The sequence below is a fragment of the Gopherus flavomarginatus genome, chromosome 2 (genome assembly GCF_025201925.1).
Source record: "Gopherus flavomarginatus isolate rGopFla2 chromosome 2, rGopFla2.mat.asm, whole genome shotgun sequence".
Lineage (NCBI taxonomy): Eukaryota > Metazoa > Chordata > Testudines > Testudinidae > Gopherus > Gopherus flavomarginatus.
In genome coordinates, this window is record NC_066618.1 from 19998832 (window position 1) to 20017233 (window position 18402).

Here is an 18402-nt window from a genome sequence, read left to right on the forward strand (position 1 = left end):
TATTCTTTCATGTTATTGACAATTGCTCTGAGTCATAAACACTAAGACTAATTAATTTATTCTTTTAATGTTTTTTGAATAATCCAATGTTTTTTGGATACTGATGGTATCCAAACCCTGAAACTATGGAATAGTCATTTTTCTACATGTCATTACAGGATATTTGATGCGGATTTATTTTTTAATAGCTGTGGACTAATCAGATTTGGTTCTGGTAGAATATTCAAAATGCCCTCTTAAGCATTGTAATAACAATACAAGATATGTTCCAGGAGTTTGGCTAGAAATGTTTTACAGAAATCAGTTATACCTCAGATATGTAGCTACTGTATATTGTAACCAAAGCAAGCTATAAGATATGGCGAATCACCTGCTGTTCCCAAACCGTGCCCAAGAATTCTTTATAATGCCAGAAAGGTACAGGCAGTGGAGCCCTTATACAAGACATTTTGTGTGTGTGTGTGTGTTTCCTATCTTGACAAAGATTCTTTCAAAAATGGTAATATTTTTAGCACGTTGAAAATCTGTCTCGGCCAATGTTAGTTTGTACTCCTCTTTTTCTCTTGTGATGCAGGCAGCTATTGAAACTCTGGAACTTCAGGAGGAAACAAAAGAAGAATCTGATGAAGAGGAGGAGGAGAATGAAGAATCTGGACGACTACGTTTCAAAACTGAACGAAAAGAAGGAACCATCATTAGGCTCTCAGACATAACGAGAGAGAGGAGAAACATTCCAGAAACGTTGGGTAAGATTCTGTGGCAATGGACTTTAATAACTGACTATAATAAAAGAAAGGAAAAGATTGGATTACTTAAAACCCTACTAACTGTTATTCTTAAGGTTAAAGAATGTAGTCTGCCATGGACTCTGCTTGTCTATATGCAAGCTGTTCGCTACTTGTTTTCCCAGTAGCTTTAGTTCTCCACTTCCTTCAGAATATCAGAAAAGGTATATGCTTTTTTCAAAAGCCAATGCAATGTATATTCATTGAAGCATTTCAGATTCCTTAAGTCTGGCTGTCCTTTAAACAGGGGTACTGGAACAATTTTTATAGTGGGAATGCTGTGAGCCATTGAACCAAACTGAAAATCCTGTATATAATGCAAACCCCTTCAAATCAGGGAGTGCTGCAGCACCCGTAGTTCCAGCACCTGTGCCTTTAAACAGCAGTTGCCTATACACTGGGAAAATTCCACTAATGTTTTAATATTTCCACCTTTTAAATGACCCCCACAGATTTTCATGCATGGTGTAAGGCTCACAGTTCTAGTAAACATCACACTAGTTGAAAGCAACTTGCTGTAGTACGTTGGCACACAGCATATATCCAGCTGCACTAAATGTATATTTGGCACGTGTTTCAGCATTGAAGTGGGAAAGCCATTATGTGCTTAATCCTAATAAGACTTTTTCATCAATTAGCTAATAAACCGTTGTGATGTTATGTGCAATTTCAGTGAAAAAGTGATAAATTGATTTTCGGCTTCCCCTTATTTGCCCAGTTTTAGTCCATCTGTCCAAATAAGGGCACAATGAGGTGTCTTGGAGAGGGGTTCATTTCACCAAATCTTTTTATTCTCTGGATGCTGAAATATTTGATACTGTGATATAAAAAAATCCCTTGGGGATCACTGAAGCTGCTGCTCATGTTGAATTTCAGATAGTGGCAGCACTTTAGTATATATTGATGCCACAATCAATACCAGCATCTGATATTAGAAGTGCTTGGTATTACTGGGGTTAAATGCTAAGACATAATGATCTAGAATCAAGACTGCCCAGATTCAAAATATGGCTGCCCATGATGATGATACAGATACTGGAACACCTTTTGAAGAAGTGTTTGCCATTGCGCAGTGCTCATAGTTCTGCAGAAACTAAGTATCAATTCAAACTGTGGAAAAAGGTTTGAATGGCTTCCTGAAGAGAGTCAAGGTATGAAGCAGCTAACTTGAGAGGGAATGGAGCTAGCTTATCAGATACCATTGGTCTATAAGGCATTGAGAGCAAGTGGTGCTGACGCTGATGCTTGCCGATATGTATGGCTGCACTCATCAGATCTTCATAAAGACTTTCTGTAGGATGGGTGGAATATTTTTGGAAGACTGCAGAGGCTATATTCACAAGAGCAAAGGGCACAATCCACTTTGCTTTCTCTGGTCCCTCTTCAGGCAAAGAAGGTGGCAAGGGAACGGCGGCCTCAGCCTGGAGATTAGTCTAGATAGCTAGGTCTGAATTCAATAATCAGGCTGCTTCTGCTTTCCTTCCAAAGAAAGCCAATGTGTCCTAAACCTCCAGGTTTTTTGAAGGGTCCCATAACAAATAGCTAGACTGCCAGTGCTTTCTTCAGAGAGCCTTTTTTATGGAGGGAGATTAAGAACCTTTTTACCTTCAATAAACACTAGTTTACCTAAGATCCAGCAAGGCAACAGAACTTGCTTCAGAGAGACTCCTCCAAATTGTCCTTCTTGAGATTCCTCTACAGTTCAACAGTAAGGGCTGAGCTACACTACGGGGGGAAATCGATCTTAGATACGCAACTTCAGCTACGTGAATAAGGTAGCTGAAGTCGAATATCTAAGATCGGATTACTCACCCATCCTCACGGCGCGGGATCGATGTCCGCGGCTCCCCCTGTTGATTCCGCAACTCTGTTGGGGTTGGTGGAGTTCCGGAATCGATATAAGCATGCTCGGGGATCGATATATCGTGTCTAGATGAGACGCGATATATCGATCCCCGAGCAATCGATTTTAACCTGCCGATACGGCAGGTAGTCTAGACGTAGCCTAAGAGGAATAATGCTGCAAGAAATTTGATTCTTCTTGGCAAAAAGTCATTGAGTTCATGCTGTTGAATGAAGGAAGGAAGGAGTTTTTTTTCCAGAAATTTATTCACCTTGACAAATCCTGTCAGCAGGGACCGTGCTACAGATGTTGGCCTGATTGGCACAACAAAATTCATGGCATGTGATCCATGTCAAACCTCCGTGGACCCTGAGATTTCGGTGGTTTCAAGTCAGGGGAAGACTCTTATTGAATCTAGGCAATGAATTAAGTTATTAGCCATGCTTGTTTGGTATTTCAGGCAAAAATCTTTAATTAGGAAAAGACTTCCAATCCATGTTGTTGTAGAATGCTGAATGCATCCTGACTAGGATGGCAGGAGCTCTCCAAAAGAGCATCACACCAGGGCACTCCAATAATAATGCATAAAAGTTCTAGAGATGAGGTGTGATACCAAATGCACTAAGTACCGTCAGATGTGTATGCCTTATCTGCACACAGTGTGTCACTGGCTTAACTAAAGTGATTTTTTTTAATGAAATTTGTTTAACTGATGTAAACCCTTGCATAGAATTGGTTTATAGCTGCCTAGTATTAAGGTAAATGGCAGCTGTAAACAGATTTAAGTGTATCCAGGTGGTTTTGTAACAATTGTGAATGCTTAAGGAAAAAGCTTAAAGGGAGACAGTGCTTTTATATTACAGTTTTTATCAAGTTTTTCGGTTACTTGATATGTCGCTCAGATACAAGCAAAGCAAGGTAAAATGACTATCCAAATATGAACTAAAATAGATGGCAGTGGTTAGTTCTATTTTTGTTTTTGTTTTTTGGCCAGTTGCTTTTGTTAGAACAGTTTCTGTAAATGTGATTGGTTTAATTTTTGTGTTTGTTAATGAAAGGACATACAGTAACTGATACTCTTTAGCCGTTGAACTAAAAGCAATGCAAAATTTGTCATTTGCATATAAATATCAGCCCTGCTCTTGGGATTACTGTTAATAGATATTACTGATTTAAAAATGAAACTTTGTTGCATAGCTGCATCTCTTTACTTTAAAATCTGGACATAGTTGAGAAAACACTTAAAGAGAAATTAACATTTCAGTTGAAGTTACAAACGTAATTTCCATCCTGTCACATTTTGGTGACCTTTTGTGACAGCTTGTCTCTATTGGAGGGAAGCATTCTTACTTGCTGATTAAAGATGTCATTTAAAACCATTTTATTACCAGGGGTAGTGAAATTAATCTTGACACTTAGAGCCACTAGAAAAATAATTGCTGATTCACTGCGTTAACTGTGTATGTGTATGAGAGAGAGAACTGTGTAGTCAATATTAGAATGTATGTGCTTGGAAAATAAATATATAAAATGTAAAAATTATTCTCTCTTGAACGGTGTTGCAACTTTTCCTAAATGGTTTTTTTCTTTTTTTTTTTTTGTTTGTTTGCTTTTTTTGACAAAGAAAATGTAATAGGTGGTTTTGAAAAGATTTTAAGTAGACATGTTAAGGAAAGGATATAAAATACATTTCTGAGAATACTGAATTCATCCTTTAAATAAAGCTTTATATGTACTCATTATTACCATATAGAATTATTGACTGGCTGTATAGAGCTTACATTATGGATGGATGTATATAACAGACTTATTTATCTTTAAGGAAAGAATGGGAGATAATTATCTTATTTGGCCTGGTACAATCAAAAACCAACAGCATACTTCAAAGCAGCTCTGCTCTGCTCTCCTGCTCTTCCCAGGAACTCTTCCCTCTAGGCCTGATTTAAAAAAACAAACAGTGTGGCTTCCACGCTTGTGGAAAGCCATACACAAAGCAGTTGGAACTATTAGTGATGCTGTACTGATGCCAGCAATAGTATGCACAATGTAATCTGTTTATGCTTGGTATAACATCTAACTTTGAATGTACTGAGTTTTTGGTCTGAAATCTCAGTGTTTCATTAAATTTGTTGCTCTTTCACACACACTCCTACAGAAACGTGTAATGTAATAAGGTTACAAGTCTGAGTGCTCAAATCAGGAAATACGCAAAATGTCACATAGTTTAACCTTGTCCCATCACCAACGCATACATAGCACCCAGTTTCTCCCTCTGATACACCCATGGCACTCCTGTTGAAAACTATCAGAGGGGTAGCTGTGTTAGTCTGGATCTGTAAAAGCAGCAAAGAATCCTGTGGCACCTTATAGACTAACAGACGTTTTGGAGCATGAGCTTTCGTGGGTGAATACCCACTTCCTCAGATGCATGCAGAACGTGCATCTGAGGAAGTGAGTATTCACCCACGAAAGCTCATGCTCCAAAACGTCTGTTAGTCTGTAAGGTGCCACAGGATTCTTTGCTGCTGTTGAAAACTGTTCATGTTGTGCATGTGTATATTAAATAGAGTTATTCCCATGGTAATTTACAGTATGTTTATCGGCGTTGTTCCAAAATATTCTGTGTATGTACAGAGGATGAATGAAGGATACTGTGAGAACCTTAACTTTTGCATTATCTAACTTTTAAGTGTTTAAGGCTCTGAACCATCACATAAATGTACAAATAGTGTACTCCTCCATTGTGTGGTGTCTTAGGCCAGGCTAACACTACAGACTTCTATCAGTATAACTATGTCGCTCCAGGGTCTGAATAGTACATACCTCTGAGCAACATAATTCTACTGACCTTAACCCCGGGTAGATAGCACTGTGTTAATAAGAGAGCTTCTCCTGCTGACATAGCTACCGCCTCTTGGGGAGATGGGTCAACTATGCTGACAGCAGAATCTCTCCCATCTGTGTAGTAGTATCTTCACTAAAGCGCTACAGTGGCAAGCTGCAGCACTGTATGTGAAAACAGGCCTTTACTGACTGCAAGGGGTTACTGCACAGATGCACATTTGCAGGGCTGGGGCATAAAGTTGGACCCTCAAGTTGATTTATTTGTTCTTTTAGGAAAGAGAGAGGAATAAAACACTGAATATCTCTCCTGACCTCATAACGTACTTCCTCAGTGCCACAATCAAAAATTTGTTAAATGTTTCTAAACTGCAATGAAGTAAACAAAATCATATCCAAATAATCACCGTCTTCATAGTACACGTGTAGCAGTGTCTGCTGTAGTTTATTGCAGAACAATAGCCATTATGTAACCCTGTTATTTTACATCCATAATTTTATGGAACTATATTTGTTGACTGAAAAATTGAGCAAGTCGTCTGTGCTTATATGACCTAAAATACATTTGTCAGCTGTTACGGTTTTTTAGTTCATTGACTGGACAGAATAGCTTCCTCTATAGTTTAGACACCTCTCCTTTCCCTCAACTTAATCACATTTTTGGAGACCAACACAACTGAAATTTGAACCTTGAAACATAGTATGGGCATTATCCTGGACACACAGGAAGAAAGATGAGAGACCAGGGATGTGATTTTACCTACATCAGACCTTCATTAACTCATTTGGAAACTACCTGGCAATAACATGTCCAGTGCAGTTTGTCCTTCCTTCCATAATCTATTCCATCTGGTAAAGGGCTGCTGTCAGCTTTCCAAACCTTGTCAACTGCTCCCAGCAACCATCCCCTGGCTCCATCTTCTTATCAGCAAATGGCAACAACTCTGTGCAAATGTATAATGAATGTTAGGGTGTCTGCAGTTTTTGCCACATTTTGTAATGCTCTTCAAGTTCTAAACCCTTTTTTAGGGGCCTCCTGAAATATTAGGCCACTAGTTACCTTTTTCTGTTGCAAATATACAGCCTTCACAATCCAAATGCACACAAAGTATCTCCAGACAAATAAGAATAGCAGCAGGTTCCCATTTCTGCTCCTCCCACACATACATACGCATGCCTCAATCAGCTGTGAACTTGAAAGCTTGATGAGATCACTTATAAGTAAGTTTAAAACAGTGATTTAAGTAGCTTTAGCTATTACATCCCCTGCCATTTTTGTCACTTTATCACATTCTTACTTTTAGATGTTCCCCCCAGAGTTGTGTGAAAGACCTATACAACGTGCAAAAATCACTCAGTAGGAGCAGAGAAACTGATTTATACCCAGCGTCGTTTGACATGCAAACGACACATTTTTCTCTCAAAACTTTCAATTTTAGGTATTATTTGTAATACCAGTTGAGAAAAATATTTCATACAGAAATGTGACTCTTGATGCTGTCCCTTTAAATTGTAACATTAAATATGGATTATTTCTTTATTAAAAAAAGGATTTGTAAGTTCATTTCATCATACAGCAAATACATATTCTAATAGTGTTAAGTTTGCACAGTTAACAAGATAAAGGGAAAAGTCAGTTTCAAAAGCAGCACCGTATTATTTATTAGTGATTTTCTAGTTAAGCGTTTAGCTTGTTATATTGCTTGTCACTAAGTGGACCCCATTAAAATGTACAGCATATAAAGTATTGCCTGGTCATGCTGCTGGTAAAACCTTCACTCTGTGTCCTAATATTTAGTACAGACTTTGTATGTTAGTCGGGGACTAGATTACAGTAGAAGTGTGGATTAATAGTTATCCCCTGACCTGGTTTGCCTTGGGTTTTAACTTTAGTTCCAGGTACCATGTACTCTGCAACATTTAGCCATGTTATAAATGAACTGGGGGCAACTGTTGTAACCAGCTTCTCAGTTGTAGATGGGCCCAAAATCTGTAGTATGTGTTTTGGGGTGACCAGACAGCAAATGTGAAAAATCAGGACAGAGGGTGCAGGGTAATAGGAGCCTATATAAGAAAAAGACCCAAAAATTGTGACTGTCCCTATAAAATCAGGACATCTGGTCACCCTAATGTGATTAGTCTTTGTTTGTCCCCTGTTAAGTTCATCCCTTTTTTTTTTTGAGCCACAAATAAATTGCATAAGAGTGTGTGTATCATTTAGTCCTTTAATATTTCTCAAAAATGGCATTAGCTGAATTTGTTCAAATATTCAGAAAAGGTCTTTGGCATAAGACAAACGTACAGAACAGAAGGTGAAGCATTAGAAAACTATGGTTCTAATGGAAGACTCAGCATAACCTTTACTATAGTGTTTCCTGCTGCTTCCTTTTCTGTACGCCTTTTTTGTGGATAAACAGAGAATGAAGATACCCGTGCTGGCAGTCTAGCTCCTTTCACATAACAAACTTCTTAAACAACAAGCAACAAATGTGAGGCAGACTTCAATAGTAAACTAACATTTTCCTTCATGTTAGTTTCATTAACCTGACACTACATGTTTACCTTTGCAGCAGATACAAATACACAAAAAGAAAAACATTGGTTTTGCTTTAATGAAATGTTAGCATGCCATTGCCACCTTAAGGTGATCAAAGAGCCTGCAAATTTTATCTTGGTTGTAGTGACACTTTTCTCTAGTTATAATGGTGTCCTTTCTAATCCTTACCGCAAATACCTAACATATGCCTTTTTCTCATATAACAGAACTCTCAGCAGAAGCCAAAGCAGCGTTGTTTGAATTTGAAGAAAGGGAAAGACAGCTTAAACAGGGACGCTATGGCTCAAGGAGAGGAGGGAGGAGAGGAGGTTCCATAATGTGTCATGGAATGGGAGAACAAAGAAGAGACAACAATGAAAGGGGAAGAATGAAGGATCACAGGCCTGCGCTGCTGCCAACGCAGCCACCAACAGCGGTAACTAATGCACAGTATTTTCTTTATGAATTGGTACTTTTAAGAAAATAATTATGGCAGTTATTACTCTGATTTGTAGATCTTTATGTTGCTCCTTGTCTTTCAAAACGGGTGAATTTTAGAAAAACTTTACTATTCTTAATCATTCATAAAGATTTAAAAAACCCAAATCTTAATTTACTGTTGCCCCAGTGGACCTTAAGGGAAGATGGGCTTCTCACAGTCTTATGATTAGAACTTGACGCACATTTTTGACCAAAACATTTGTATGTGAAAAATACAGATTTGGCAACACTGAAATATTCCCCAAATTCGTAGATTCCCTGCATTGTTTTGATCAGTGAAAATTTTTTTTAAAAATCCCAAACAATTGAATTTAGACATTTTTTGCAATTGAACTGTTTTGAATTTTTTCATTCAAAATGACTTTTTGTTTTGAAGTTTCCTTTAATTTAATTTAAAAAAAATAAAAAATGTTGAATACTCCAGATCAAAATGAAACATTTTGTTCGACGCAAAACATTTTTTCCAATGTCTTGATTTGCAGAAAATATTTAATAAAAAAATTTGACCCAAAACTCATCTTTTCTTCCCCAATTGTTTGGACTTGCCAGCAAACCCAAAAATAATCCATTATTCTCCCAAATATAATTGTGATTTTGGAAGTATGAAAAGGGTCACCTTTCCACTTCAGAGTTTGAGACCTTGGTATTTCAAAGTATCCAAATTTCAGGCATTTTTCAAATGACGCAAACAGATCATCAGGCTCTTTGTTTTTTGCATCAACAGAGAGGAGCAGGTTAACTCCAGTTGTATAGGGAAGCCATCTTTGCATTTGAGATTGCTACTTATCGTGGCATGGAAAAAATGTGACCAGATATTTCCTTTTCTGTTGAATTCATTCTGGTGACTTTCAAGACTCCGTTAAAATAGTGATGTTACGTTATTTCTTAAAACTGAGTATTTTTATATTTCTAATATTGTACATTATGCTGAGGGGAAAATAAAAACCTAGAGCTTGTCTCTACTGCCATTTTTTGTCAGTATAACTTACGTTGTCTAGGAGTGTGGAAAAAGCACCATGTAGCAACATAAGTTAGACTGACAGAAGCGCCAGTATGGACAGTGCTGTGTTGGTGGGAGAGTTTCTTCTGCCAGCGTAGCTACTGCTGCTCGTGGACGTGATTTTATTATGTCAGTGGGAAAGCTCTCTCCTGTCGGCATATAACGGCTGTATGAGTGATCTTACAGCCACGCAGCTGCATTAGTACAGCTGTGCCACTGTAGGCTCACTAGTGTAGACAGGCTCTCAGAGAGGAGTCTTCACTCACTTGTGGGTTAGCACACAGCAGTTTTCTACTTCAGAAATACTACACAATGGTTTTCTAAAGTTGCAGGTGAAGTATAACATCTGTAATTGAAATTACCAGAGAATTTAGGTAGACAGATTAGTTACCCACATTGGAATTTGGCCAGGTTATTCAGGTCAATGCCTCTGTTGTATGAAAAATGCCATGGGAACAACAATGGCCACAAATGATTAAATCTTAATTTAATGTCTTATCCAAAAGAGAATACTTGAGTGGTCAAGAAATATAATTAATTTTTTGTTTGTTTTTGTGGAGTACTGTTATCTGAGATCCCTGTTCCTAGATTACAGTCTATGTATGGGTATGATGGTATGATAGAGGTGATGCATTAAAGTGAGGGAGCAAGGTTTTACACTGGAAGTATTAATTAAACCATAACAGACTGTTAGTAGATACTGCTGTAATACTTGATGGTTCAAAACATGCATGCCAATATTTCATGCTTGTAGAACAGAATGGGTGGGGCATAAATCACCTTTGTTTTTTCACCTACTATATTGCTGCAATCTTCAATTCATTTAATGTATTTTAAATTAAAATCTAATGATTTTATTATAAGCCTTTCTGTGCTCTCATCATCAAGGTATCAAGACGCATTTGTTCATATACATCTGTGATTTTTCATATGGAGAAGCCCTATCCTACACTCCCTACCCCTCCCACCCAATACTTTGAAGCTACTTGTTCAAGTCTGCAGGTTATGTTTAGTTAAATGTGACTTGTTCATGCAGCTACATCCTTTAGTGAATCCAAGTACTTACACTGGAACAAAGTACAACAAAAAGATGCCAGTTTTCTTAGCGCAGTCCTACCCTTGTACAATGATCAGATGCTAATGGATTTATTATGGTATCTAAACTGTGCTTCCTAATGACACATACAAACAGAGCTAATTATTTGGTACTACACTGCAGTTGATCCTCACTAGTAACGAAAGCCATTCTGCACCATATGTTTGTTTGTTTTTCCTACTTCTGTTCGTTTTCTGACAGCTACACCCAGTACTTGACAGTGACATTTTATTCTCATCTGTCTTAAATTTTTTTGGATATTGGTAAAATTCCATGTGCTAGGCTCAGGCCCCACATGTAAGAATGAACAGTCTCTTACCTCTTCCTTTACTATTTATTTCCTGCCTATTTTCCCTTCACGCTGACATTTTTTTGCTTTCAAATTATTTCTTCCCATGCTGGTAGTTCCAGTAGTTTCGGCTGGTTTAATGATAGGAATTGGAGGTGTCTTTCTTTGAAAATTAGGCCTTGAACATTCTCAGAGAATCCCAGTTTTGTGTTTTGTTACTGATTTTTCTTTTTTCCATCCGTGTACTTGGATTTTAACTGAATGGATTTTGTTCTTTTTGGTTATTTGCAGGGTCATTCACAGAGGTTAATTCCTCCTCACCAGCAGCAGCCTATTAGGAGTCTGTTCCAGCAACAACAACTACAAACACTGCTTCCTATGCAGCATCAACACCATTCATCTCCTCCTCCAGGACTACATATGCCACCCCAGATAGAAACACCTGGAATAATGATGACTCCACCCCCAGTGACACCCCAACAACCGAAGAACATACATATAAACCCACATTTCAAAGGGACAGTAGTGACGCCTGTGCAAGGTGAGTGTTCTGAATATTGTAAGTTTTGTGTTAGTGTCTCCCTGCTCCCTGCACTGTCAATGCTATCTACAGGGTTGGTTTTCTGTGTTCATTCTGTCATAACGTACACAAACTTATTTCAGGCTAAAATTCTCCTTGCTTAATCATAGCGGAAATATTTTGCCAAAGTTAGTAGTTTGTTGAAAAAACAAAGCCTCTTCCACTTCTAGCTCTTCTTTTAAAATGACACTTAAGGTAAAACTTGCATTATTCCGTAATAAGGAGCAATTGAATTGCCAACTGTAAAGAAGATGTATTTAAATAGTGGACATCAGTTTTTAAGAACTAGCTAAGCATTGCAGTTTAAAATTTCACAAGTAACATACTAGCTTCAGCAAGGCACTTTCAGAACATCCACCCAACTATTTGTGTGTGAATATGCTGTGACACCCGTCAAACTGCTGCTATTGTGTGAAAGGTACAAGCTGCATCCATTTTATTTATGATGAATTTGACATGATATGCTCTGCTTGTTCTTTTCTCAGCTCCGCTGCTTTTAATGGATTAGTTGATTCAAAGCCTGAGAATTAAACGCTTTTTCCATAACTTATTTAATTTAAGCACCCATTGCTGGGCAACTTTTCTGAGAGCTTGCAACGAGGCTGTTAAAGTTGCAACTTCTTTGACTGTGTTGAATCTGAAGCCATGTCTACACTTACTGGGGATCGACGTGGCTGTGATCAATGCCGCGGGGGTTGATTTCGCGGGTCTAGTGAAGACCTGCTAAATTGACAGCAGAGCGCTCTCTGGTCAACTCGGTACTCCACCGGAATGAGAAGAGTAAGGTAAGTTGACGGGAGAGCATCTCCCGTCGACGCAGCACGGTATAAACACCGCAGTAAGTCAACCCAAGCTAAGTCGACGCCAGCTACGTTATTCACTTAGCTGGAGTAGCATAATTTAGGTCTTTCTATCCCAGTAGTGTAGACAAGGCCTGAGACTAAAGAGAAGAAATACTTATATAATTTGAAGTCTTTGTGACTGTAGTCAGCACTAGAAAAAGCAAATTTTTTTTTTACCTTCTGATCTGATAGATATTTTGTCCTCAAATGAACAGAGGTCCTGGCCTGAAGCTAACTTTCTGCTTATCATTCTGTCAAATAAAGGAAAGTTGGCAGGACTAGGCTTTGCCAATTGGGAGAGATCTCAAGTGTGTTAATCCTGTACCAGAACTTCTCACAGATGGGTTTCAGAATGGCTGTTCCCTGGAGATTATTTTAGTTTTCCATATCTAATAAAAGCAGTATTTCCCACCTATTCTGTCAGTATGTTAGAATACCTGCAATAGTCCAGAAGCGCCTTACTCTTGGATGAATCGCTTTTGTTCACCCTTCTTAAGTTTTCTAAAGCAACTGTTGAAGGTATTTGTTTTATGGAAAGCAAAGAATCACATTTAGCCTGTCCCACACCTCTTCAACTAGTCAATGAAAGTCTTGCATCCAGATGGACAGCCTCCCTTTTCTAATTCCAGCAAATAGCATTTGGGGACTTTTGCTCTGTCTGACGTCAAAAAGCATATCAGCACCTTCTCCACTGACCCTTTTATGGCTTTCTTCTTTATATCAGTGGTTACAGATACTGTCAGTTTGTTGCTCACATTGGATCTTTCCACTGCACCCATAGTATTTTCTAAAATCTTGCTCATGCCAGTGGTACCTTTTTATCTTAAATATGGCTTTTGTTGTCTTGATTTGTTGATCAAAATATCTCTCTTCAACAACTTGTATGCCGTACGTATTCAAAGTTCAAAATGGATTTGTAATCTCTTTTCAAAAATTCATCTCTGCTCAAGATCTCTTGTGTGGGAGCTCATTTTTTTTAGCCAGTGAAGGGTCTAGCTCTATTCCCAGGAAATAGGCACCTGAATAATGAGTCTTGTAACCTTTATATATTAGGATTTCAACATGACAAAGTCTTTGCCTTCTAGGTCTCATGATGATTTGTGTTGACACAGTTCATGATCTCTTCTTCATCATCTGAAACTCCAGCAAATCTTCCTTTTTTTCTGAACTGACCATCAATAAGACAATTTAACACTTGTGTTAGTGCTAAATACGGTCCTCTATGTAGACCAAAATAATAGATTCTAGCCTGTTTGGTTGGAAATCCTAGTCTGTTGAGATAGCTTTAACTCAAATCCAGCTATCCATCATTCTTTATTAATTCATTGCACAAATAGGGGGATAACTGCTAAGGTATCCTGGGATGGGTGGAGGAGGAAGGAAGCACCGGGTGAGGTTGGGGAGGAGGGAAGGACAAGGCCACACTGCACTTTAAAATTTAAAAACTTTAAAACTTATTGAAGGTCAGCCTTCTGTTGCTTGGGCAATCTTCTAGGGTGGAGTGGCTGGGGGGCCGAAGGGCCCCCCCTCCCCAACCGCGTTCTTGGACATCTGGGTGAGGAGGCAATGGAACTTGGGGAAGAGGGCTGTTGGTTATATGGGGGCTGTAGCGGCGGTCTGTGCTCCTGCTGCCTTTCCTGCAGCTCAACCATATGCTGGAGCATATGAGTTTGATCTTCCAGCAGCCTGAGCATCAACTCTTGCCTTCTGTCAGCAAGCTGACGCCACTTACTCTTTTCAGCCCGCCGCCTCTCCTCGCATTCATATTGTGCTTTCCTGCACTCTGACATTGTCTGCCTCCATGCATTCTGCTGTGCTCTGTCAGTGTGGGAGGACAGCAGGAGCTCAGAGAACATTTCATCCCAGTATGTTTTTTTCACCTTCTAATCTTCACTAGCTTCTGCGAAGGAGAAACATTTGTAGCTGGTGGAGGAAAAGGGAGAGTGGTTAAAAAGACACATTTTAGAGAAAAATGGGTACACTCTTTCTTTCACCTTAAACCTTGCTGTTCACATTACACAGCACATGTGCTTTTGTTACAAGGTCGCATTTTGCCTCCTGTATTGAGGGCCTGCTGATTTGGTGGGAGAAATCACTCACTCTTCACCTCTCCCCCCACCACGTGGCTAACAGCAGAGAGCATTTCTGTTCAGCCACAGCCAAACAGCCGAGTAGGAAAGGACACCTCTGAATGTCCCCTTAATAAAAACACCCTATTTCAACCAGGTGACCATGAATGATATCACTCTCCTGAGGATAACACAACGAGATAAAGAAGGGATGTTGTTTGAATGCCAGCAAACACTAGGACCATATGCTACCATGCTTTGTTAAGCAATGATTCCTGACTACGTGCTACTGGCCTGGCGTGGTAAAGTGTCCTGCCATGGCTGACAGAACAAGGCCGCTCTCCCTAGAAACCTTTTGCAAAGGCTTTGGGAGTGCATCCAGGAGAACTTTATGGAGATGTCCCTGGAGGATTTCCGCTCCATCCCCATACACGTTAACAGACTGTTCCAGTAGCTGTACTGGCCGCGAATGCCAGGGCAAATTAATCATTAAACACGCTTGCTTTTAAACCATGTGTAATATTTACAAAGGTACACTCACCAGAGGTCCCTTCTTTGCCTTCAGGGTCCGGGAGCATGCCTTGGGTGGGTTCGGGGGTTACTGGCTCCAGGTCCAGGTTGAAAAACATACCCTGGCGGTTGGGGAAAACGGTTTCTCCGCTTCCTTGCTGTAAGCTATCTTCAATCTCTTCATCATCATCTTCCTCGTCCCCAAAACTCGCTTCCCTGCTGCGTGATTCTCTATTGATGGAGTCAAAGTACAGGGTTGGGGTAGTGGTGGCTGCACCCCATAGCATGGCATGCAGCTCATCATAGAAGCAGCATATTCGGGGCTCTGATCCGGAGTGGCCGTTTGCCTCTCTGGTTTTTACGTAGGCTTGCCTTAGCTCCTTAATTTTCACGCGGCACTGCTGTGTGGCCCTGTTATGGCCTCTGTTCTTCATGCCCTTTGAGACTTCCTAATGTTTTGTCATTTTGTTTACTGGAACGGAGTTTAGCTAGCATGGATTCGTCTCCCCATATGGTGAGCAGATCCCGTACCTCCCATTTAGTCCATGCTGGAGCTCTTTTGCGATCCTGGGACTCCATCATGGTCACCTCTGCTGATGAGATCTGCACTCACTTGCACCTTGCCACGCTGGCCAAACAGGAAATGAGATTCAGAAGTTCACGGGCCTTTTCATGTCTACCTGGCCAGTGCATCTGAGTTGAGAGCGCTGTCCAGAGCGGTCACAATGGAGCACTCTGAGATAGCTCCTGGAGGCCAATACTGTCAAATTGCGTCCACACTACCCCAAATTCGACCCAGCAAGGCCAATTTCAGTGCTAATCCTCATTGGAGGTGGACTAAAGAAATCGATTTAAAGAGCCCTTTAAGTCGGGGAGGAAAAAAAAGGGCTTCATCGTGTGGACGGGTTAAATCGATCTAACGCTGCTAAATTCGACCTAAAATCATAGTGGAGACCAGGCCTCAGATTGTAGCAGTAGATTTACTGTCACTTGAATACCTACGAAGTGTATACTTATGGAAGATGACAAGAGGACATCAGTAGTGTAAATCTTGAAAGGGGGGAGGGGAGGGGACAAAGAATGATTCTCCTCAGTGAAGAAAAATACAGTTTTAGTAACACATATCCAGCACAGTTAGTTGTTCAAGCGGACTGACTGAGTCACAGTTCCTTTAGCTCAAGTAAGTGGGAGACAGAGACCGAAATATTAAAGGAAATTTAGACCTATTTTCCCAAAATAGGGGTTTGTATTGGCTATCAACAAAACAAAATATTCCTTGTGCTCAGTTTCTGATATCTCTCTATGGTACTACAGTAGCTAAAGATGGGTCAGTTGACAACTTCAGCATGTGGTGAATGTGTCTTTGACTGTATGACTACCTCACAACTTAATTTATTGTCAGAGTGACCAGCAAGGATGAGAGGGACCAAGCCAGATTGCTACTGAATAATTCAGCTTCCTGTTAGTTCAGTATACCTTTGTTTTCTTGGTGCATCAAGATGGTACCCTGCCCTCCTTAATTCATTCTGGCATTCCCAGACATGCAAAAGGTGCTTATGTATGGCAGTGATGGGGAGTATTATAGAAATTTAGGTAGGTGTTTCACTAAGTTCATTTGAATCCATTCTGTCTAAAATTTGCTTCCTGGAAGCTGAAATACCAAGACTTGAAGCTTAGGGGGCTCAGACTAGCAGATTCTGTAAAATTTGGTGATACCAAGTCACTAAAATTTTGTTGCAGGACTGTCTGGAATTTCTGCTAAATCATTTTGTAGCAGAGCTGAGCCCCCAAGTATGATTAGGTCTCTTTACTAAGGACATTTGTTCTAAACAGAAATAAGGGAAACTTACTTTCTTACACTCCTATTTTCTGTTTCTCTAAATCTATTTCATGAGTGAAACCGTGGGGGGAAATTGGCAGATAGAAGCCATCCAGAGATACCGACTGGTAGGACCAGAAGCAGCCAAAGCAGAGAGAGCTGCACTTAGAGGGAGGGAGTAAAATGGGACTAAGCCAGGGCCACCTTTCACCCCCAGGGTCCTCTGGACCTGGAACTGTGAGGGAAGATCTCCTTCTCGGAAGGCACTAGGCCCAGGCGGTACCTACTCTGATGGGTTCCCTCTGGGGTACCACTGAGTCCCCCGACCCATCAGCCTGGGTTCCCTCTCACACCACTGCTGTGAAAAGTGGCCAAGCTCTCCAAGCTTTCTCTTTCACCAGCATACACACAGGTAGGGACCCACCCAGCTACAGTATTTACAGGCTGCTGTGATCTGCTCTGCATGTGGAGCTATAGCTAAGGAACTGACCAGCTGCTCAAGAGAACTCCTCCCCACCCCTAGTGTAAACCCAAAATTATACCCTCTTGCACTGCAGAGAGAGCTGTACAGCATAAGCTCATGAAATTTGCCCCCTTCCTCACTGTGCAGAGGGAATATACAACAGCTTTTTGCCCCAAGATACGACTCCCATATGCTGGTTTGTGATAAAACAAAACAAATTTATTAACTACAATAGATAAAGTGCTTATAAGAGATAGCAAGCAGATTACCCAGCAAATAAACAAAAATGCAATCTAATCTTAATATACACCTCTACCCTGATATAACGTGACCCGATAAAACACGAATTCGGATATAATGCTGTAAAGCAGCACTCCGGGGGTGTAGGGGGTGCGAGGCTGTGTGCTCTTGGGGAGCAAAACAAGTTCAATATAATGTGGTTTCACCTATAATGCGGTAGATTTTTTGGCCCCCAAGGACAGCGTTATATCCGGGTAGAGGTGTACTAAAAAGATTGGATATAGGTAGCAAATTATCATCCTGAATGTTGATTTATGCCAGCTGCAGAGATTCTTAAGGGGCCAGCTGCCCTTGCTTGCAGCTTACAAACCCCAGTTGTTCCTTTCATAGGCTAGAAATCCCTCTAGCCTAAGGGCTTGTCTACATCAGAAAGTTGCAGCGCTGGTGAGGGAGTTACAGCGCTGCAACTTAGGAGGTGTACACATCTGCAGGGCACCACCAGCGCTGCAACTCCCTGTTTGCAGCGCTGGCCGTACTCCTGTTTTGTCTCGGGTGTAGAGGATCCAGCGCTGGTGATCCAGCGCTGGTAATCAAATATAGACACTTACCAGCGCTTTTCTTGACCTCCGTGGAATAAGCAGGTATCCCAGCATACCTGAGGAAGCCTCTGGTAATCAAGCTGGTCTCCTTCCCCGGTTTGCTCTCGCGTTCCCCGAACCCCGAGCAAGCAGGTCTCCTTCCCTGAGGTTTGCTGGGTGGTTCCGGGAACGCGAGAGCAAACCGGGAAAGGAGACCAGCTTCGCCGCGGTTTGCTCTCGCGTTCCCCGAACCCCGAGCAAGCAGGTCTCCTTCCCTGAGGTTTGCTGGGTGGTTCCGGGAACGCGAGAACAAACCGGGAAAGGAGACCAGCTTCGCCGCGGTTTGCTCTCGCGTTCCCCGAACCCCGAGCAAGCAGGCTCCTTCCCTGAGGTTTGCTGGGTGGTTCCGG

The 18402-nt window shown here is 40.7% G+C and overlaps 1 protein-coding gene across 7 annotated transcripts in view; it reads left to right on the top strand.

Annotated features, from left to right (window-relative positions):
• RBM33 (RNA binding motif protein 33) overlaps window positions 1–18402 on the top strand; it is a 163242-nt gene that overhangs the window by 42142 nt on the left and 102698 nt on the right. For all 7 annotated transcript variants that reach the window (XM_050940397.1, XM_050940399.1, XM_050940400.1 and 4 more), the window contains exons 7-9: window positions 575–746; window positions 8233–8441; window positions 11183–11432. In XM_050940397.1, the coding sequence (XP_050796354.1) occupies window positions 575–746; window positions 8233–8441; window positions 11183–11432 (631 nt within the window). The remainder of the gene's footprint in view (window positions 1–574; window positions 747–8232; window positions 8442–11182; window positions 11433–18402) is intronic.